Source organism: Nelumbo nucifera, chromosome 1, assembly GCF_055504915.1.
Source record: "Nelumbo nucifera cultivar China Antique chromosome 1, China Antique-T2T, whole genome shotgun sequence".
In the NCBI taxonomy this organism is placed as follows: domain Eukaryota; kingdom Viridiplantae; phylum Streptophyta; class Magnoliopsida; order Proteales; family Nelumbonaceae; genus Nelumbo; species Nelumbo nucifera.
This window is the reverse complement of record NC_142649.1, coordinates 15,055,469-15,078,053: the sequence shown is the minus strand read 5'-3', so window position 1 is coordinate 15,078,053 and position 22,585 is coordinate 15,055,469. Positions and strand designations below refer to the sequence as shown.

Below are 22,585 nucleotides of genomic sequence, written 5' to 3'. Positions count from 1 at the left end.
AGTAACCCACAGCATAAATGTAATTTCAGAAGGGGCCTTACTGTACCATATTTGAACATTAGAGACTTCTGTTACTTCCAGGATGTGTAGCCGTCTAAAAAAGGATCTAACTCTGAAATTTTCAGATGGGTCCCAGAGCAAAATCACCATAATCAGATCTTGGCAGGTGGCCTTCAACATAAATGCTCCCATACATAACTTCCCAGTCATTTAGGTTTCTTCTTAGCACCAATACCCAATTTACTCGATAAGGGCTCTGCACAGTAGTCACTTGCTAGAGTTCAATTGCTTTGGGATAAAACAAAGCAGGTCTTACATTGGATGGGATCACTAGTGTTCATCTTCACAAGACCCACAGTGTTGGATTGACTCTCCTAAATAGACAAATGTCCTGCCCATGTCAGAGTGTCAGACATGTGTTGAACCCCAACACTCCACGGATTCTTGAAGGACACTTTACAGGCAATACACAAGACATATTTTTCTCCTTTCTTATTCAATATTAATGAACAGCTAATGTGCACAATGAATGTCTTTTTTTCCAATAAAATGGTATTAAAGAATAAAGATGATCTTTTAGACCTTTTTCTATAGGATTAAGAAGTTAAGGTTCAACAACATATGGACTATTTTAATAGTTTACACTTTCCTTTAGACTTGTCTGCAAATCCACATTTCTTAGTATCAGTGCGTCAGACTTCCCGACATGTGTCAGAATCTGGTTCCCATGTCCATGTAACACCAATGACCCATTTTTTGTGGAAAAGATATACTTTAGGCAGAACAAGGTTTTTTTCCAAGCAACTTGTAGGAGTTCGGATGGAAACTAAAAATTTTATCAGGTGAGTTGAAAAAGTAGACACACATACCCTATGAATCCAATCTGTAGTCTTTCTTACCCAAGATGGGTCCGAAAAACATCCCGAAGATCATTAAGAATTATCAGATTTTTTTATCAATAATGATCAGATGTTATACACCATTTCCCCATTCAGATAAGGTACATAAAATGAACTTTCCTTTTTTGGTAGATATAAGTTAAATTTGAAAAATTACATGTACATAAAGCCATGCTTAACTGATGTAGGACAGACAGGGGATCCTACAACTTCCATATTTGCAGTGGGTTTTACAGGGTGAAGAAAAGTGATTTAAGCAAATTATGGACGAAAATATAACTAGAGAAGCACACAGACAGTTTGCTGATCACTAATGAAAGAGAAAGAGACTAGAAAGAAAGAGAAACTCCTGTTGTTAGAATATACAACAAGGAGTAAGATCACTTAGAAGGAATAAGTAAGAACTAAGAAGAAAGGGAGAAAAAAGAGGAAAAAACATGGTTACAACCAGAATTCACTAACCAAGCTTTTATTCATCAAATCTACTTTCCTTTTTTCAACTACTCTTTTTCTTTTTTTACTTTTTTTTCGAAAGGTCATTGTATTCCCTTAAGGGACAAACCCCAAAAAATATGTTGTACACAACTCCTCAATGTGAGGAGCACCCATGACCAGCATCACAGATATGTACAGATTACATGATTACAAAGGTGTAAACACTTCTTCATCTGAGTTAATGATATGATTCCAGCAGCTTGAAAAGTGTTGGATTTTAAGAACAGCCAGGTCTCTCTGGAGGCTTGACCATCTGATTATGGTTCCTCTCTGTCCAGATAGACCAACACAGGGCGAAGGGAACCAAATACCAAGGTAATTTCCTCTCTTTCTGAAGCTCTTTCTGGGCCAAGCACAGAATAGGCTATTAAGGACTCCAGGAACCATGTTCCATGTACCTTCACTGTTCACTGCCACAAAACTGACAAACCACTTTTATAGGTAGTCAACAGGTGATTGATAGTTAGGATCTATCTTTGGTTGCCATCCAAAAAAGAGGATCACCTTGGAGGGGAGGCTCCAATCTTCCAAATCCACTTCCAACTGACATCTAGTGCTGCAGAAGACACCAGAACCTTATAGAGAGATTTCACTCAGAATATATCAACACAGCTCCCACTCCACCACCTCTTATCCCCCGTGTCTGGCCTAGGGGGCCACTGGTTAATCTGGTCCAACAAAGAGATCAGCTCTTCAGTCTCTCAATCAAATAAGTTTGTTCTCAATCCGGGTCACCCAAGTCACCTGGCCTCTTAGGACTTCATAACAGTCCTTAACTGTTTTTTGATCAGCAATCAAAGGCATTTTCATTTCATCAAGAGAAAAATGATTACAAATTCATAAAGATTCCTAACAGTCCTTAACTGTTGCTTGCTGGTTTTCTGCTATCTCATATATGATAGGATGGGAGATACACAGTGGTGAAGAAACACATCAGATATCTTCCCAAACCAAACACTCTCTCCATTACCCACCCTAAATTAGATAACTGGTTGATGATATCTCTTTGCTTCATAATACCTCTCCACAAACTTGATCCACATGGGCCAATAGTATGGTTAGCCTCCCATCCCAATCCACTACTATCCCCATATTTACATTAATCATTTTTCTCTTCCATGTATCTCAAGATCCACTTACCAAGCAGATCTTTATTCAGTGTATCCAAGGGTCAAAGGGTCAAAGAAGAATGCCCCCTTTGCATATCAGTAAGCAAACTTGAGACAAGACCACCAAATGAAACTTCCTCTCTTACTGCACAACCTCCCACAAGAAATCCTTCCTTAATCTTTCCAATTTTTGGATCACAGAAGCTAGAGCTGAGAATAGTACAAAGTAACAGACTGGCAGGCTTGACAAGGCACTGTGTAAAAGTGCAACCTTTCCTCCTCCGAATAAATATCCTCTCTCCAATCCTGCAAGTTTCCTTTTAAAGCATATTTCCCTCAACCTGTTGCCAGATCCAAATGGCAACCCCAAGAATCTAGCTGGTAGAGAGCCATACCTACAAGCCAAGACAGCCACCAGTTTACCTCTGTTGGGCACCTCCCAAACAGATAAGTTCACTCTTTTGGATGTTTATCTTTAGCTCTAATACTGCTTCAAAACAGATCAATAGGCACCTCAAGAATAGTAGGTTCGCTTGCCTAGCTCTCAAAAAGACAACAGAGGGGCTCGAATAAGAACAATAACTCCTAAATGGCTCTGATAACTCATTATTATTTCTGTTAAACGGGAATTACTTTAAATATTAACACCGTAAGTTACCATGCAATCTTGATTTTTACTAAGAATAGTACTTTTTTGATGGATAACTAAGAACCATACATTTCTAGAAGACTTAAAAACCTTTTCCTAAAAACCAACAAACTAAAAATGAATTTAAAAAAAAAAAAAAACTCAGAAATACTAATATTCCTATCACCTAAAAATTCTAAAATTGGTTTAGGAATGGGAAGAAAGCTGCTTTAGTTCTCCATGGATTATTTGCTCACTTCCATTTCTGCATCATCATCAATCCAACAACAAACTCCTAAATTAGTTACTAAAGAAACTACCCACCATCAACATTAAATCAAAATTTTGTCATCTACTATCACCTTGCTAAAAGCATCAGCAAGTCAGTCCCATGGTCTAGAGAAGAATGTATAAATTTCTTAACCTGCCATGCTCTCACTAAGGGCCAGGCAACTTCAATGACAATGCGTTTCACTCTATCATGAATGTCCAAGCCAAAATACGAAATAATTTTTTTTTGATAAATAAGAGTAGTTTTATTAATTCAAAAAATAGTAGTACATTCAGCCTAGGAAGAGGCACGAGGTGTTACCTCCCCCTAGGACTGAGTCATAAACACTAAACAAACACAAGCCTGAGACACAGTTACAAAGTGGCCCAAAACAGATCTCCCCTTGACACCCCTTGCTTGGCCAAAGAATCAGCAGCCATTGCATTTGCTGATCTGCTGACCCACTGAAACCTGACTGACATATTCCTTGTCAGCCATTTAACTTTCTTTAACAGATCCTTGTAGCCCCAACAAGCTGTCTCTGGACTTGTCAACCAGCCCACTACTACCTTGGAATCCCCTTCTACTATCAAATTATTCACTCCAAGTTGACTGGCCATCTGTATACCTTGTACCGCTGCTAGTATCTCTGCCCTTACAGAATCACCAACACCCACTGGACAGTCTCTTAGAATCCCTCCTATTTCAGATGGCCCTGGGTTACCTTGGCAGCTACCATCAAAATTCAGCTTTACCACTCCATCCGGTGGGGATTCCCATTCAGCTTGTGATTTGTTCTTAGTGGAGACTGTAGAAGCCACTGCTGTCCAGTTTCTCCTTAAGTCATCAAATGAGTAATCTGCCAACAAGTGTGAAGATTTTAGCCACGAGACTGTCCTTGTCATTATGCATTCCTTAATTTCAGCAAGACTTCTTTCATTTTCTTGAAATATTCTAGCATTTTTCTCATCCCATAAAGTCCACAAGGTAGCGGCTCTGATACATTTCCACATTAGCTTCCCTCTTTTTGTCAATCTCCCAAAGGCAGCCGGAATGAACAGTATCTTTACTTCGGAGGGCAAGTTCCACCTGCACCCAAATAGTGCAACAACCCAGTTCCAAATATTGGCAACAAAAGAGCACGATATCAGTAAATGGTTACAGTCCTCACCCTTCACTTTACACAAGAAGCACCAATATGGGACAAACACAAGTAAGGTTTCTTCTTTTGCGAGTTTTCCACCGTATTGATCTTACCCAAGTAGGCTACCCAAAAGAACACTGCTATTTTAGGAGGAATTGGCCTTGACCAGACCTCTTTAACAAGGAACACCTGAGAGGAGGGATGGAGCAGAGGGCTTTAAAGAAAGAAGCACAAGTGAAGGGGCCAACCGAGGTTAGAGACCAAACCCTTTTGTCCAGGTTAGGGGGGTCCAGGCACACCGAGTCTAGAAGCAAAAAGAGTTCTGAAACACAAAGAAGTTCTTCATCCCTTAACCCTCCTTTGAAACCCAAAATTCCAGTTTAAATCCAAAGGACGAACCAGGGGGAAAGAAACCCTCTTTAAAATTGGTTTCTTTTTAAAGAGGGAGATGGAATAGAGAGAAGGAAAGCAGTCTTTTAGGGGTTGAGTGCTCACCCAAATATCTTCCCAAAAAAGAACGGAGTTTCCAGAACAAGCACCATACCTTACAAATCTGTGGAACTTTGGGAGAATGCCATAAATAGCCTTCCAAGGTGTTGTGAGCGAAGCCCTTCAGGATACCTCCGCGTTCCAACCTGATTCAGAACAGCCATGGATACTCTTCACTACTTCATGCTACAACCTCTCCCTCTCCAAGGGCCACCACCAAAGCCACTTACCTAAAAGAGCTTCATTCTTACTCACCACATTCCCTAAGCCTAGGCCTCCTTCATTTTTGCTTCTACTCACCACCTCCCACCGAATCAAGTGATCTTTTTACTCTTCCCCAAGTTCCCATAAGAAGTCCCCATCAGTTTTTCCAACCTCTTTGCCTCCCTTTTGAGTTAGGAGCATCTGGTCAACAAGAAATTTGAGTTGGGCCTTTGCACAATCATGGGGAGCTTCAGGGGGAATTATTACTTTGTGGAGAAATGAAGACTGGAGTGTGAAGAATAATTAATTGGGAACTTCTCGGTGTCAATAAAATTGAAGAGAAAGGAAGAAGGGTGGACTTGGGTGCTAACTAATGTCTATGGTCCCACCTCTTATAGGGAAAAGGGAAGGTTTCTAGGAAGAACTAGCAGCCGTTAGGGGTTTGTGGGATGGACCTTAGTGTTTGGGTGGGGATTTCAACGTAATAAGATTCTTGAATGAATCCAATAACCCCAGTCATCGGATTACATCTAGCATGAGAAAGTTTAATCTCTTTGTGGAGAATTTTGCATTGCAGGACCTCCCTCTTCAGCAAGCAAATTTTACCTGGTCAAACTTCCAAGAAAACCCTACCTGTTGTCGATTTGATAGGTTCCTCTTTACAGTGGCTTGGGAAGCTGAATGGGGGATTTTAGGTGTTACAGCATTGCCGAGACCTATTTCATATCATTGCCCAATCAGGTTGTCTCAAGAAAGACTAGATGGAGGCTCGTGCCCTTTTAGGTTTGAAAACATGTGGTTACTTCATCCAAAGTTTCTAGCTAAGGTAGAAGAATGGTGGGAAGTGGACCAAGTGGAATTCCGATGGAAGGGGTATAGGATTTACAAGAAACTACAACTCTTGAAAGCTAGACTCAAGATTTGGAACAAAGAGGTTTTTGGTAGATTAGAGCAAAAGAAAGTGGAAATCAATCAGAGAGTGCAAGAGCTAGATGGGCTAGAAGCTGAAAGAAGGCTGGGGGAAGAGGGTAGGGTGGAAAGATGGAATTTGAAACATGAATTGAAAATGGCTAAAGGAAGGGGACATCAATACAAGATTTTTTCATTCGTTGGCAAATGGGAGGAGAAGGAAGAATTCTATTTCAAAATTGGAGTGGGATGGGCAATTGCTGACAAGGGAAGATGATATAGCTCAAACTTTGGTTAATCACTTCAAACTAGTGTATGACAAACCAGGGAGACCTAGCGAGAGCTTAGAGGACTTGGAGTGGAGGGTGGAAGATAGTGCCTTATTGGAATCTTTGGAAAAAATATTTGAGGCCCAAGAAGTGAGAAATGCAATCTTCTCCATGGATCAATCTAAAGCTCCTGGGCTTGATAGTTTTTCGATGGCCTTCTACCAAGATTGTTGGGAGATAATTAAAGAGGATTTGTTGGAGGTTTTTGAAAAGTTCTATGAGAGGCAAATTTAACTCGGGAGCAAATGCAACTTTTACTGCCTTGGTTCCTAAAAAAAAGGATGCTCTCCAACCAAAGGATTTCAAACCTATAAGCCTGGTGGGAAGCATGTATAAGATCATCTCTAAGGTCCTAGTGCTAAGATTAAAAAAGACCTCCCGTCTCTAATCTCACCGTATCAAGGGGCCTTTGTAAAAGGAAGACAAATTGTAGATCAAATACTTATTGCCAATGAATATGTAGAGGTGAAGAGGAGAAAGGAAAAGGGGTTGGTTTGCAAATTGGATCTTGAAAAGGCATATGACATGGTGGACTGGGATTTTTTACTAGAGGTTCTCAAGCAGAGAGGGTTTGGGGAGAGATGGTGCAGTTGGGTAAAGGGATGCATTTCTTCATGTCATTTCTCAGTATTGGTGAATGGTGTGGTGTAGCTAGGGGTTTCTTTCCTGCAAAGAGGGGTATTAGGCAAGGAGATCCATTATCCCATTCCTCTTTACCCTAGTAGCTGATGTGTTGAGTGCCATGATTTCGAGGGCCGATGCTAACAATTTGATAAGAGGTTGGAAGATTGGTAGGGAGGAGGTGGTGGTCACACACTTACAATTTGCAGATGACATCACCTTGCTTTGTGATGGGGAGGAAGGGGAATTACGAAACTTAAAGAGTTTGGTGCCTCAATTTGAAAGGAAGTCCAATCTTAAAGTGAATTGGGGAAAAAGTTGTGTGGCAGGGCTCAATTTAGGGGGAGAGGAGGTGGATTCCCTAGCTAGGATTTTGGGGTGTGAAGTGGGGGGCTGGCCTTTACAATATTTGGGGCTACCACTGGGAGGGAATCCAATGGTTGAGAGTTTTTGGTACCCTGTAATTGAAAGATTCTCCAAGAGGTTAGCAAATTGGAAGAGGAATTACATCACTTTAGGGGGTAGGATAACCTTAATCAAGTCAACCTTAGCCAACCTACCAATTTATTTCTTATATACCTTTAGAGTACCAATGAAAGTAACTAACCAATTAGAGAAGATAATGAGGGATTTCTTGTGGGAACCAGGGGATACTAAGAAGGATCACTTAGTGAAGTGGGAGGTAGTTTCTAGGAGTAGGGATGATGGAGGCCTTGGGTTAGGAAATATAAGATTAAGAAACACGGCTTTGCTAGGGAAATGGATTTGGAGACTCCAATAGAACAAGACTGACTTTGGTCTAGAGTGATTGTTATTCATGGATTGGCAGATAACGACTGGGATGCAATACTCGACCCTGGGGCTTCTCAGTGTTCTCCTTGGAAAGCTATTCAAGGTATTTTGCCTCTTATGCTTCCTTATTTCAAATATGATGTCTGTGTTGGAAATAAAGTCTTGTTTTGGGAAGATGTTTGGGTTGGTGAAAACTCCCTTGGAGATAGATTTCCTTTTATTTACTCCTTGTCTGAAAACAAAAGAAAAGCGACATCTTTAGTGTTTGTTGATAACTCATGGGATTTGGGCTTGAGAAGAGGTCTAAGGGATTCTGAAATGGGGATGGTTGATGATTTGATCACCTAGTTTGGGGAAGTGTTTCTTGATCAGTCCTGTAGAGATAGCAGAATTTGGAAACCTTCCCCTTCTGGTTTTTTCAATTGCTCTTCTTTCTATAACATTTTGCTTCAAACCTCAAACCTTGTAGGGAACTTTCCTTCAAAGGAGGTGTGGGGTAGCCCTGTACCCCCTAAAATTCAAGCCTTTTGTTGGGAAGTGGTACTCCAAAAAATCAACACCTTGGATTTATTGCAGAAAAAGAGGCCAAATATGTGCCTCTCCCCCCATGTTTGTTGCCTCTGTTTGGGTTCTGGTGAGACAATTTCACATTTACTAATCTCATGTCCCTTTGTGTTCTTTACTTGGTCTTGGTTCTCTTCTCTCTTTGGTTGCAGGTGGACTCCCTCCTCGAGCGTGGTGAACCTCTTCGATCCAACTTTTTACAAGCAACCAACGGTTCGTGGAAGGATTCTGTGGAGAGCCACTAGAGCTGTTGTATTGTGGTCAGTGTGGGAGGAAAGAAACAATAGGATCTTCAAAGGCAATTGTAGATCCAAGAGGTTGTGGAAGGAATACTACTAAGGTTATCCATTGGTTGAAATCTTGTGATTTTTTTAAGGATTTCTCAGTTGAAGACATTTATAGAAGTTGGGGTATTGTGGCATCTACTACTACTTCCCAAGCTATGATACAGGAAGTTTGGTCCCCGCCAGCACAACAAAGGGTGAAACTGAACTTTGATGAAAGCTCTATAGGTAATCCAGGCCCATCTGGTATAGGAGGTGTTTTCAAAGATAATGAAGGCAAGATAATGGCTTTGTTTTCAGGTCCAATAGGAGTTGGAGATTCCTTAAGAACGAAAATCTTGGCACTACATCAAGGTATAAAACTGGCCAAACAATTGGGGCCATAGCAGATTGAGATAGAGGGAAACTCCAAGTTGGTAATTGGGTGGATGCAATCAAGGCAGCTGGGAATTTGGCAATATAGACAGCTGATAAGGGAAATTCTTAGCATAACAAGGGAGGTGGGTAAGGAGATCAGCAAATGGTTTTGTTGGCGCCCTAGCAAAACAAGGGACTGTAAGGGAGAGTCTTTATTGGGCAGTGCTGTAATGTTTGATGTTTGTTGGATCAACCTTTTCTAACAAGGATTGAATTCTGTATTTCAGTTTAACTTATCTCTAATGAAAGTTTTTTTTTTTTGGAAAAGGTAATGTAAATTTATTCAGCATAGAGAAACAAAAGCAAACTGCAAATCAGACCCTAAAAGGCAATCTGAAAAACAGCCAGGATTACAACCTCCACCAGGAGCAAGACTGAAAACAAAACGGGCATGCTAAGATCTCTGAGTTCCCCAGAAATGGAAATCCAAGAGATCAACTTGCCCACAGCTCTCTGAGTTACATCATCAAGACCCTTAGACCCTTAGGCATGCTAAGATCTCTGAGTTCCCCAGAAATGGAAATCCAAGAGATCAACTTGCCCACAGCTCTCTGAATTACATCATCAAGACCCTTAGACCTATTACAGAAGATTCTACTATTCCTTTCAGCCCAAATGGACCACAGGACAGCAGCTGGGATTGTCTTCCACATTAGCTTCCCTCTCTTGCTTAGGCCCTTCAACTTCCAGCAACAAAGGTGATCCTTTACTGATTTCAGCAAGACCCACTTAGCACCCAAAGCTTTAAGAAAATGCATCCAAATCTGAGAGGAAAACGGACAATGAAGACATAAATGCTCTGTAGTTTCTGCAGCAGTCCCGCATAGAACACAATTTGAATCCAGAATTGGAATACCTCTTCTCAACAAATTAGACCTGGAGAGACATTTGTCAAGTGCCATCGTCCAAACCAGAAAGTTGGATTTTGAAGGACTCAAAGGATTCCAGATCTGCCCAGCTGGGAACTCAGAAAGCCCCACGCTACATAATTTATCAGCCATGGACTTCACAGAAAAAGCCCCATCCGGCTTCCATTTCCAGAACCACCTATCCTCCCCAAGCACATCAATCTTCTGATTAAGCATAAGTGACATCAGCTCCAAGAATTCTTCCAGCTCCCAATCAAATAAATTTCTCCTTAAAAGAGGAGACCAAGTAACTGAATTCTCAATCAAAGATAAGTAACCAGCCACAGTAGCCTCCTGATTAACTACACATCTAAAAAGTTGAGGGAAGGAACCTGCAAGGGGGCTTTCCAAATACCAATTATCTTTCCAGAATTTAGTTCTATCACCTTTACCCACAATCACAGAAATCCCTTCCCCGAAAACAGGAAAGTTCCTCATAATACCTTTCCACAGAGAATTGCCCCAATTAGGAGGGGGATCTCTAGTTCTCCAGTTTCCCCAATCAACCCCATATTTTTCAGCAATGAGAGATCTCCAAAAAGCCAAGCATTTCTCTCAGCCGAGAATCTCCAAATCCATTTGCACAAAAGAGCGGTATTGAAATTCTTCAATTTCCTTATTCCTATCCCACCTTCAGCTTTAGGGAGACAGACTTGGTCCCAATTAACTAGATGAACCTTATTATCCTCCTCCCAGCCCCTCCAAAGGAAATTTCAAAAAAAAAAAAAAAAAAACTTTGAAACCTACCACTAAATAAGATGATTTCATTACGTGGTATTTTCCTTAACCATAACTCGAAAATGGTGTAAAACAAGAGATCAAAACAACTTGATATTGAAATTTTTGTAAAAGACATCATATGCAATAACGAGCTCATAGTTACCATCCTCAATAGCTCTGTGTGCTTGTATACATGTATAGATAGATACAGTGATAGTGTATTTTCATCTGTAGCTGCTTAATAAATATTCAAATAAAAACTAAAGAGTAAAGAAGCACCTTAGAAATCAAATCTCTGATCTGATCCATATGATCAGAAACACGAGGCTGATGAGTAGGAGGTTCACACTGAAGATCATTCATATCAACAAGAAACTCATCACAAAACCGACTACTTAAATGTAATGGATCTTCGCCAAGTTCATTTGCTCTGCGGATTATCTGTTTAAGGTCAAAACATTGTTACTCGCCATAGAGAACAAGCATCAAAAAAATTACATGTCCAAGGCAACAACCAATAGTTGAAATATTAAGCATACTTTAGTAAAAATTTTAGCAAGGATGAAGAAAGAACAAAGACTTACGAGCCACTATCTCTTGATTGTTTACTAAAATACAGACCTTTTTTAACTCTGTAATTTTTCTTGATTAATGAAAAGAGTAGTATATGTACAAGCAATCACGAGTAGGAAATCTTTTGTTGTTAGACTAGCAGCTGCTACGTAATTCCCATCAACAAAAAACCAATCCTCATTCCAGGTTTACCCCCCAGAACATTTGTTCTCTGTTCACCCCTTCCTTGACCAATGCATCAGCCAAGCTGTTTAGTTGATCTGTAAACCCATTTAAAACTAGTCCCAACCTCTCTTATCATCTGTTTGGCACTTTGGTTACCCTCATAATGTATCTATTATGCCACAAAACTTGGATATAGTAGACCTGTTCATGGGCCGGGCTCGGGCTTGGCTTTTGCCAAAATTTGAATGGACCTGCCTGAAGCCTGAGCTTGACGTAGTGTAAAGTCAGACCTGAAGCCCGGCCCGTGAACAGCTCTATTGGCTAGTAATCTTTAGTCAACCCACCACTATCCTGGAGTCTCCTTCCTCCATTATATTTTTGAAAACAAGCTAGCTGCTCAGTCTTAGGCCTTGTAGGACGGATAATAATTCAGCCCTCCAAGTTCCTATTGGTCCAGAGAAGATGGCTATTATTGCTCCATGGTTGTTCCTAAATACTCCTATACCAAACAAACACACATTATTTACTAAAAGAAGTTAATAACAAAAAATGAATGTTTCAAGAAGACTGAAAATCAAGAAAGTTCTTCCATTCCTAAAACATCTGGAAATCAATTATTATGTTTTCAAGCATTTACTAAACTGTATATGTGTGTATGTGCTATCAAACACACATATATATTTGTATGCATTGTGTTTACCTAAGTAGGATCATTTAATATACTAAGAAAGCTAACACCTAACAGTCTACATCAACATACAAACCTTGTCATCAACATCGGTGAAGTTGCGTACATAGGTCACTTCATATCCCAAGTGTCGTAGGTATCTGCCCATATCAAGAAAGAAAAACCAGATTAAGATCCACAAATTAGAGTCTCTTATACTTAGGATTCACTCAACGATCTTTTTATTTTTCTTGGGAGATGTTAGAGCTAACAATTCTTTTTGTTTTTTTTGATAGATAAGCCAGCAATTATTTTCAGTTGATATAATGAATTTTCAAAACACTAGTCAAGAGGCACTATGCCTTACTCAATAGATAGTATAAAATGATTGTTTAATGAAGTGAGTTAACAACAATACTAGCGAAATAACGTACATCTTTCCACCAGATGGTAAAACACTCCCCTTTTAAATTATTAAGATTTAATAATCTTATAACCAGTTAGATAGACAACAAGCAACAGCTTCAATGAAAGAACTTAATATGGACATTCCTAATAAAAAATGCCTATGAAAAACATAAAGAGTTTGTAAATACTATATAAAAACTGGACATAGTTATCAGTAGGATGGAAAGTATAAGAATCTAAAAGCATAGCTTTCAACAAAGCTGCCATAGCACAGCTATAGTATCATAGAGGATCACTCTTAATCAACTAATTGTATTGACATTCAGTGATAATTATTTTCTTTTCTAACAAAATATTTTTTCCACAGTGCATTGTAGTCAATATTTCAACACAGTCTGTCCTTTCTTCTGCTTCCTTGATGAAGCAAAATGTGACAGGTATTAAAAGGGCAAGTAGCAAAAAAAATAGGCTACTAGATATAACTTGGTTAATTAACAGCATAATCACCATGAGGTTGTGCCTAGAGTTCTTCACATTTATGGCATTAACAAAAGTTGTATCACCTTTTTTGTGCTTATAGATGTCTCTACAAGATTTTATTGAGTAAACATTAGAGAGGGGGCTGGGGGCAAAATCCAATTCCACTTGAAAAAGCAAAACCAGCAGACACCAAGGAGGGTTCTCTTAAATCTTAATAATAGTTCCATAAGTGTGAGTCCTATAAGAAGAAACTTATTATCTTTCTAACATGCCAACTATTCATCATTTAAATCTCAACTCTATAGGTAATAACAGCTAACAAGAACAAACGAAAAAAAATTCCCTAATCATCATAGAAAAAACACTTGTACAAAAGTAGCATTTCTCTTTCCCTCTTTGTCCTACAGAAAACAGCATAGTCTACAAATTATTGCAAATCAAAAGACAATTGGCAACTATAGAAGCCACAAGGCTAAACTAGGAAGATAAATAAAAAAGCGAGTAAAAGGATGAACATAATTTCACCTATAGAGAACATCGAAAGCAACGTAAGCCCGGGCATGGCCAATGTGGCTGAAATCATAAGAGGTAACACCACAGACATACATGCCCACCTTTCCAGGCTCTTTGGGCTTGAAGACTTCTTTTTGCTTGGTCATTGTGTTGTAGATTTGAAACTCGTTGTCCATTGCAACCTAATTTCTGCAACAAAAGAAAGGGAAATTTTGAGAAACAAACCAATAGAACTTCCAAGAGGAAATGGGCACAAAGTGAAAAGTTTCAAGAAACTGAACTCTACATGCATTAATCGAAAGCTAGTTTTAGAGGGAGATGGAGGTTATAGGTCTTAGTTTTTTACAACACAGAATACTCTGCCACGGGCATGATACAGAAATTAAGGCCCTATTTGGCATCACACCAGAAAATTCTGATCTTCAGAATCCTTTCAAAAAAGAATGGGTTCTAGAAATTCTCATCCAGAGAATTTTGCAGGTTACATTCATCTGTTTCCTATTTCTTAGAATCAGAATAACATTTGGCATGCACCCTGTTTCCTCATATTAATTCTCCAAATGAGAAATATATAAAACCTCATAAATATAAGTCTACTTCAAAATATTGCACCAAATGTCTATAACCTATGTTACAGATTTAAATTACACAACCAGGGAGGACAAACCAGTGATAAGATACTCTTTTTGGAATATAATATCAAAAAAGTAACAGAGTCACCACATGTGCCTCCTCAAAGTTCTAATCTTTTGAAGACCCATAATTTTCAGTGGACAAGGTTTTGGGTTGATGCCTCATCAATACAACCAAGCTTTTTTAACTTAAGCCATGCCTATATTACAGGTTTTAACTAAAAAGTAGAGAATCAAGCCGAATAGATTGGCAACATGATACGTTTTGTGGATGTAAATATCAGAAAAATGACGGAATCTTATATATGACTTCAGAAAAACTGCTGTTACATCAAATTTGATAACACCGTTGGGTGTTAACAAACTATACGAAGCAAAGTTCTTTTTAAATAGACAGATGTGCTAGCTACAATCGGATCCTTACTACACTTTCAAAATATTAAGGCAGCTTAGAAAGGAACAGGACACATATCAAGTTAGTCCAAAAACAACATCACATCTAGGGTTTAATTCTCAACCCGCAACGGCCGATCATTCGATCAAAAAATCTGAGGCTTTCCCAAATCCCTCAACCTCTAAAATCAAGAGCAATAGATGGAAATTCAGAAAGAATGGGTAATTCAAAGTATACCTGTGGATCGTTGCTTCTGCGACCTTGGAAGCGGCAGAACGAAGAAGAACAGATCTGAATCATGAGAAGAGAGTGAGGAAAGCCCAAAAACAAACTCGGTTTGTAGGATAAAATGAAGAAGAAATAAACTAGGATTACCTGGAACTTGCGCCTGTGAGAAGAGAGTCTGAGAGTGAGCAGAGGGAGAGTGCCGTTGTAGAAGGAGAGCCCAAAAACGGAAACGGTCGATCTAGGGCATTTTCTCAACCAGTCAACCTCCAAAGTGTTTAAACCGCGAAATAACGTAATTGCCCACGTTCGCACGAAGAACATAACACACGCGTTGCATAAAATCTAATATCCAATTTGATGACAAAAAAAATGTATCTGAAATGGTATTACTATTTTTTCAGAAAAAAAAAGCATGGTAATTACCCATTCGAATAATTACTTTTCAACATTTTCAATAATTAAATTTCAAACCTTTGAAATTACTGAAAATATCAATTAATGTTTGTAAATTAATATTTTAATAAATATTAAAATTAATTCATATTACTGAAAACTTTTAATAAATATATAAACTGAAAATTTTAAATTATTACCTTTCAGTAAATATATTGAAAAGCATACAACAATTCAGCAATTTATCAATACGAATTAAATAATTTTAATTATTTTTTAGTAATTACTGACTAGAATAATTAATTTTCAACGTTTTTAAATAATTAAGTTTTAGAAAAACAAAATTACCAAAAATATCAATAATTATTTGTAAATTGATATTTTGAAAAATATCAATAACTAATTACTAAAAATATTAAAATAAATTGAAAGGCTTTGGAGCCCAATGCCCGTTAAGTCTGGACTCTGTTACCCTTAAAACCCATAGGTACATGGTGACCATGAGCTGAGCTTCTCATGAGCTATTCGAGTTTGGCTCATGAAAAGCTTGGCTCAACTCGATTTAAACCAAGCTTCGAGCCAAGCTCAAGCCCAGTGAAGCTTGGCTCATGAGGCTCGCGAGCCTATTACAATGAATAAATAATTTTTTTTATTATATACATACATATATACATGTATGTATATATACACATATAAATATATATAATAAATAATTTTTATTATATATGATAATAATTTATATATAATATTTTTATTTTTTATGTATAATAGTAAAAAAAAATTTATTCTTATTTTTTGTATGTAAAATAAAAACATTTTTTATATGTATACATTTTTATTTTTATGTGTAATAATAAATAATTTTTATAATTCTTAATTTTTTGTATGTAAAATAAAAAAAAATATTTTTATATATATAATTTTTATTTTTTAGAAAAAACTTGGCTTGCAATCGAGCTCGAGCTAGCCAAGCCAAACTCGAACTTGCAAACTTTAAATCGAACTGAGCTCGAGCTCAAGTCTCTAGCTTATATCAAGCTCAAGCTCAAACTCGAACCTAACACAGTTTCAATGAACTGAGCTCGAATAGGTAAGTATTTAACTCGGCACAACTCGAATCCACCCCTAAAGAAAAGAGATGAGAAAAGCATAAAGAGAGGTTGGAAATCTTTTGTCATTTCACCATTGTATCCAATCTATGGTTAACCTTTTGTCATTTTCACTATTTGAAACAAACCCTACAGCACCCTAGTCAAACACCCCATCCTCATTTGATCGGTTTCACTCCAATAACGTTTTCAAAGGTCAACTCCAATTCAGATACGACCATTTTTTGAGAAACATTATCCCATTAATCAAGAGCTACAAAGATGCAAGCTTACTCATTGGGGCCAATATCACTAAAATACTCAAATTACATTCATCTTTACCATGTTCACATGGTTGACTCAGGGGGCATTCTACGATGTGAATTGTTTTTCTTATTGTCGGTTCCAAAAGAAAGATCAAAATGATATTATTTAAAAATATATTGTCGGTTTCAAAAGAAAGATCAAAATGATATTATTTAAAAATAGGTTGTTTCTTAAAATAAAAACACAAGAAACATGTTTTTGGTTGTATATATGTTTTTTGTTTTCAAAATTAAAACCAAAAACATTTTCTATACTAAAAAAATTGTTTTTATTTTAAAAACCAGTATTTTATTTGTTCTAAAAACATGTATTGTTTTTCAAAACAAATTCAACTTATTTTTTACTTTGAAAACAAAAGTGAGTTCAAAAACATGTTTTTGTTCTTTTTCCGATGTAACAATTCCAAAAACAAATAAAAATAAAAATATTCATATTTTAGAACGCCCCCTCAAAATGAAAACAAAAACATTCATATTGAAAAGGGGAGATTTATTAAGAGAAGATTCAAAAGGAAAACGTGGATAGTTCGATCCAGTCAATTTTCGATGACATCAAAGCCTAAAAGAAGGCTGGAATGAAGCTAAGGTTTTGATTACCGACTGCTTTGATAGTTAAGGACAAGAAGGTCAATCTTAGGCCCCAACAGATGAAGAATTAAAAGATGCAGGGCGTTTAGAAGGTCTGTGACATCAGAGGCTGGAAAGAGAAGGGATCCGAGGACAATTGGGTTTGGGTGATCGCCAGGTATGATAAACGTGGCAAGAAGAATTTGGTCGGAGGAACAGGGGTTAGGGTCGTTGATGATCGGGCCTCTTTCATAGATAGTGGAGTCAGTTGCTGCTCACAGGTTGATAGTGTGCCTCTGGCGATTTGCTCCCCTTTCTACACCAGGACTGCAGATGCGATTTCCGAAGATTTTGTTTGTGAAATCCAAATCCCAACTTTTTTGGGTACCGTGGAGGTTGGTCCTAAGGGGTTGGTAGGGGTGTTTATCTTATTCGAAATTTCGATTTCGAATTTAATATTTCACATAATCGAATCGAATTTGGATAACTCAAATATCTAATCTATCGAATTTGGATATCCTATTCATACAAAATAGTTAATTGGATTTGAATTCGAATATGACCTAATTCGATTCGATAAATATCCGAATTCGACCGATTATTTAATTCTTATATAATATAAAATTTTTTATATAATTAAAATATATAATAATTAAGTTATATAAATAATTTATATATTTATATACTTTATATCAATAAAATATTTATTTTCTATATTTGTTAATTATCTAAAATAATTAATTAATCGAATCGAATATTTGAATACTTAATCGGATTCGAATTCGGGTATTAATTTTTAATATTTGTCGGATATCGAATCAGATTCGGATATCGGATTTTCTAATCAAATTCGAAGTCGAATATTGCCTAATCCGATTCAAAATCGATCCATTTATACCCCTAGGGGCTGGGGAAATCAAAGGGGGTTTTGAAAGAGGATGGGAATGGATTCACTAGTTCAGATGTTGATTATAAGATTGGTGGATAGGAGATTATAGATGGTGGCGCCATTGTTGGCAGTGAGGAGAGCTGTTTAGAAGACAATTATTGCCTTAGGGAAGTGAAGGTTGGAAGGTTGGGGGCTTGTTCGTTTGCTCTGAAATCTAACATCTAAAAGTGCAATAATTACATTAAGAGGTACATTGATATTGGTGAACTTTTCTTTCCTTTGAACTTTGATTGCAGAGAATGTTGTTCTAAATTTTGAATTCTGAATTATGAAAATTATCAAATATACATTTTGACCCCATGTATGAGAGTTTTTGTTTGTCTTTTTGGGGGTATCATTAGAAAACAAAGAGTTTATTATTACACTTTAAGAGATACGAGATAAGAGGAAACGAACAAGCCCTATATGTAAATCTAGGTTGAAGAAGCAACTTTGAGGAGGAGGAGGAGGATGATAAAGCACCTTATGAGGTGATTGTCAAAAAACCACATAATTTAAGAAATCATAATGCCGTGCATGTAACGGAAATCTTTTCAAGGTTACAACTTGATCTTGTTGGTGAAGGGATGAGATATCCATCATATGAACGCCCGAATCTTGCTGAATAGAATGGGCGAATTTCAAAAATTTCTCTCCATCCTACTAAGAATCGTATTCCCTATCTTAGAAAAGTCATATTTTTCCATGATCAATCTTGAACCAAGAACCGAACCAGATCTGAACAAAAACAGTAGGAAGGGATATCCTGATACGGAGAAATAGTATCTCCCAATGGAGGTGTTCACGCCCAATGAAGGAACCAAAAACTGCTCCCACTGAAAATGGCATAGTGCAGGATGGAGCAGAATCAACAGTGTTCTTCCCAAAAACCGGATCATTCGCAATAATCAACAAGACGGCACGTGAGCACAACTTCCTATCAATCCCTTCACAAGAAACTGATATCAAGATCTGATCTTGATCACTCCCACTGAGAACAGGAGATCGAACTAGCAGATATGGCGGCAGCAGGAAGGAGGCAACAAGAGAGATTTAGCGCAGTGAAGCTGAATTCTCTCTTTTATAATTTCAACTCTGAAGATAGGATGTGAAGTGTGTCAAAAGGCTGCCGCCCCCTCCTCCATTTTTATAACCTTAAAGGGACTTGCTCCTAATCCTATTAGGAGTTGCTGATCCAAATCATATTTGGATCATAATTCCCTTTAAGTGATAAGGGTTAACCATTATCTTATCTGTAGATTGGATCAACAATCTCATAATCTCATTAGGAGGTTTCTAGATCTGAATCACATTTAGATCTGGACTCTTTGAGTGGATAGGGTTAAGGCCCAATCCTATCTGCTAATCCAATCTCAGAATTCGCCCCTTATTTAACTGATCAAATCAGCCCAGTTCAAAATGGGCTTTAGGCGCAATAAGGTTATGCGCTCACTTAGCCTTCCAAACTGCTGTCCAGTTAGGCTTTCTTGTTGGGCGTGAGACCCAAACATTGATGTACACATTAGCCACAACGGTTCAACCCAGCCTTTGTTATAAGGCCTGGCCGAATACACTATTATGGGCAGTGCACCCCTTGAAACCCATCACATGAGCTCTATGGGCCCAACACTTACCCTAAGTGGTTCCTATGCCAAGCCACCTTGTAACACCTAGGGATTGTGGGCAGATGCAAGATTAACTCATCAGGTATTATTCTTAATGGTCTTACACTTAACTTCTCAGCCCATAATGATCATACACTGCCCGACAAGAGATGACATCTCCCTCGGCTGCAAGGAACAGTATTGTACTCTCTACTCACATGGATCCCGAGAATTAAAACATTTTGCAAACGTTTAGAAACTGTAATATATATACTTTTATATCTCATATAAAATATATTTTGCAAAACAAATTTCAACGATTGAAATCGGCTGCCGACAGTCTTGGTTTCCATCAGAGAGAGTGCACCCCCGATCATTACCTTTGTTCGACAAAGGGACTGATCCTATCACTACGATCACCCACTCGGATGAATTTTCAGACTGTCTCAACATACCCAGGTTTTGACCCCGCTAAGGATCTCACTGATTGGCATATCAAAGACAATCCAATCCGACACCTAGTGTAGTATCATAATTGAGTCTAGGGGTCAAGTGTAACTTTCCAGTTTTGCTCATCAATCTTCAAGGTCCAAGGCAATGCTGAAAATCTGGTCTGATTCAAAGGTTCAATTAATCCTACACTACATGTACCTCAGGTCTCACCCTGGTGGTAGAGGCAGGCCACTCCAACCGACTTGGCGGCACATCAGTGTCAGCTTTGTCAGGATAGGTCTCCCCAGACCGACCCACTGGCTGTGAACGTTCTAAACTAGCATGAGTCTCATAAGTGTCCATTTTAAGGTTATTACACAGAAGCACACCACATGAACATGAATCAAATATGCATTTTATTCATTTACAATAAATGTCATAAGTATATCAAACTGATTGGAGCTAAGGGCATACAAAACTGTTTAACAGTTGGAACAAGACCAATAAAGAATTATAAATGGGTATATACGAGAAAAGATGCGAAAGGGAGTGGGTATATTGAACCTAATCTTAAGGCTCCGTTTGTTTGCGATACAAACGCCAAACCGGGGTATTTATGTACCTTGGTTCGTGTTTGCAAGCGTTTGTTTGAAACTTAAAAAGGTAATGATTATCAGAGCAAAACTGTATTTTCTGATACTTTTGTACTTTGAGAAGAGAGCATTAATGTACCTATTTTTTTTATACAATTTTGTGTTCATTTGATAATTAAGGATCCGTTTAGTTTGTGTTCAGAATCGGAATGGAAATCCCTTGGAATTAGAATCGGAATGGTCTATTCCCCCTACCTGTTTGGTTCAAACAAGAATCGGAATCAAATTCCAATTGATGCTGTTTGGTTCATCAAGAGGCTAGAATCGGAATCAGCCATGCTTTCCAATTTTGCCCCTAATAAAAATAAAAAAGCAAAAAAATGCATTAAAATATCAAAAAATGCAGAAATTGTAGAAATTTTGTAGGAAAATGCAGAAATTACAATAATTTTGTAGCAAATTCAGAAAAATGCATGAAAAATACTCAAAATTTGCAGAAATTGAAAAAAATGTAGACATTTTGCAGGAAACATGTAGAAATTACAACAATTTTGCAGCAAATTCAGAAAATGCATGAAAATATTAGAAATTTTGTAAGAAAATGCATGAAAATACCTGAAAATTTGTAGAAATTTCAGAAAATTGCAAGAAAATCAGAAAATTGCAGAAATTACAATAATTTTGCAAAAAAACGAATGAAAATATCAGGAATTTTGCAGAAAATTACAGAAATTGCAAGAAAATCAGAAAATTGCAGAAATTACAATAATTTTGCAAAAAAAAACCAGAAAAATGAATGAAAATATCAGGAATTTTTCAGAAATTGCAGAAATTACAACAAATTTACAGAAAATTTGCAGAAAATTGCATGAATATCAGAAAATTGCAAGAAAATAAGAAAATTGCAGAAATTACAATAATTTTGCAAATTGAGATGATTAATCTGCAGGGATGTTAAATGATTGTATTTCTTGGAATTTAAGATTTTCTTGAAGTTCCGGTAAATCTGCAAATTACAGGAATTTAAGATTTTACAAATTACAAAATCAGATTGGACAGAAAAATTGTATTTCTTGAAGTTCCTGTAAATCTACAGGGATGTTAAATGAGAAATGAACAAACTCAAAAGTACAACTGAGAAATATAAATGTGTAATGTGTAAGTAAAAATTTAAATGTATAGAAATTTCAGAAAATTGCAAGAAAATCAGATAATTGCAGAAATTACAATAATTTTGCAAAAAAACGAATGAAAATATCAGGAGTTTTGCAGAAAATTACAGAAATTGCAAGAAAATCAGAAAATTGCAGAAATTACAATAATTTTGCAAAAAAAAAACCAGAAAAATGAATGAAAATATCAGGAATTTTTCAGAAATTGCAGAAATTAAAACAAATTTACAGAAAATTTGCAGAAAATTGCATGAAAATCAGAAAATTGCAAGAAAATAAGAAAATTGCAGAAATTACAATAATTTTGCAAATTGAGATGATTAATCTGCAGGGATGTTAAATGATTGTATTTCTTGGAATTTAAGATTTTCTTGAAGTTCCGGTAAATCTGCAAATTACAGGAATTTAAGATTTTACAAATTACAAAATCAGATTGGACAGAAAAATTGTATTTCTTGAAGTTCCTGTAAATCTACAGGGATGTTAAATGAGAAATGAACAAACTCAAAAGTACAACTGAGAAATATAAATGTGTAATGTGTAAGTAAAAATATGAGGCAAAGCTACTTTTTGTCAATCACCAAGAGAATTTTACAAAGAAAGAAATAATAAAGTGCAAGCTCCCCTACCAAAAAAGCA

The 22,585-nt window shown here is 37.2% G+C and overlaps 1 protein-coding gene across 1 annotated transcript in view; it reads right to left on the bottom strand.

Moving 5' to 3' along the window:
- LOC104611547 (Cysteinyl-tRNA synthetase, class Ia family protein) overlaps positions 1 to 22,585 on the bottom strand; it is a 29,325-nt gene that overhangs the window by 4,074 nt on the left and 2,666 nt on the right. The window contains exons 3-7 of the mRNA XM_010278640.3: positions 14,991 to 15,081; positions 14,853 to 14,906; positions 13,602 to 13,778; positions 12,286 to 12,349; positions 11,063 to 11,224 (exon numbers count right to left, since the gene is read on the bottom strand). Of these exons, the coding sequence (XP_010276942.1) occupies positions 11,063 to 11,224; positions 12,286 to 12,349; positions 13,602 to 13,765 (390 nt within the window). The 5' untranslated portion in view covers positions 13,766 to 13,778; positions 14,853 to 14,906; positions 14,991 to 15,081. The remainder of the gene's footprint in view (positions 1 to 11,062; positions 11,225 to 12,285; positions 12,350 to 13,601; positions 13,779 to 14,852; positions 14,907 to 14,990; positions 15,082 to 22,585) is intronic.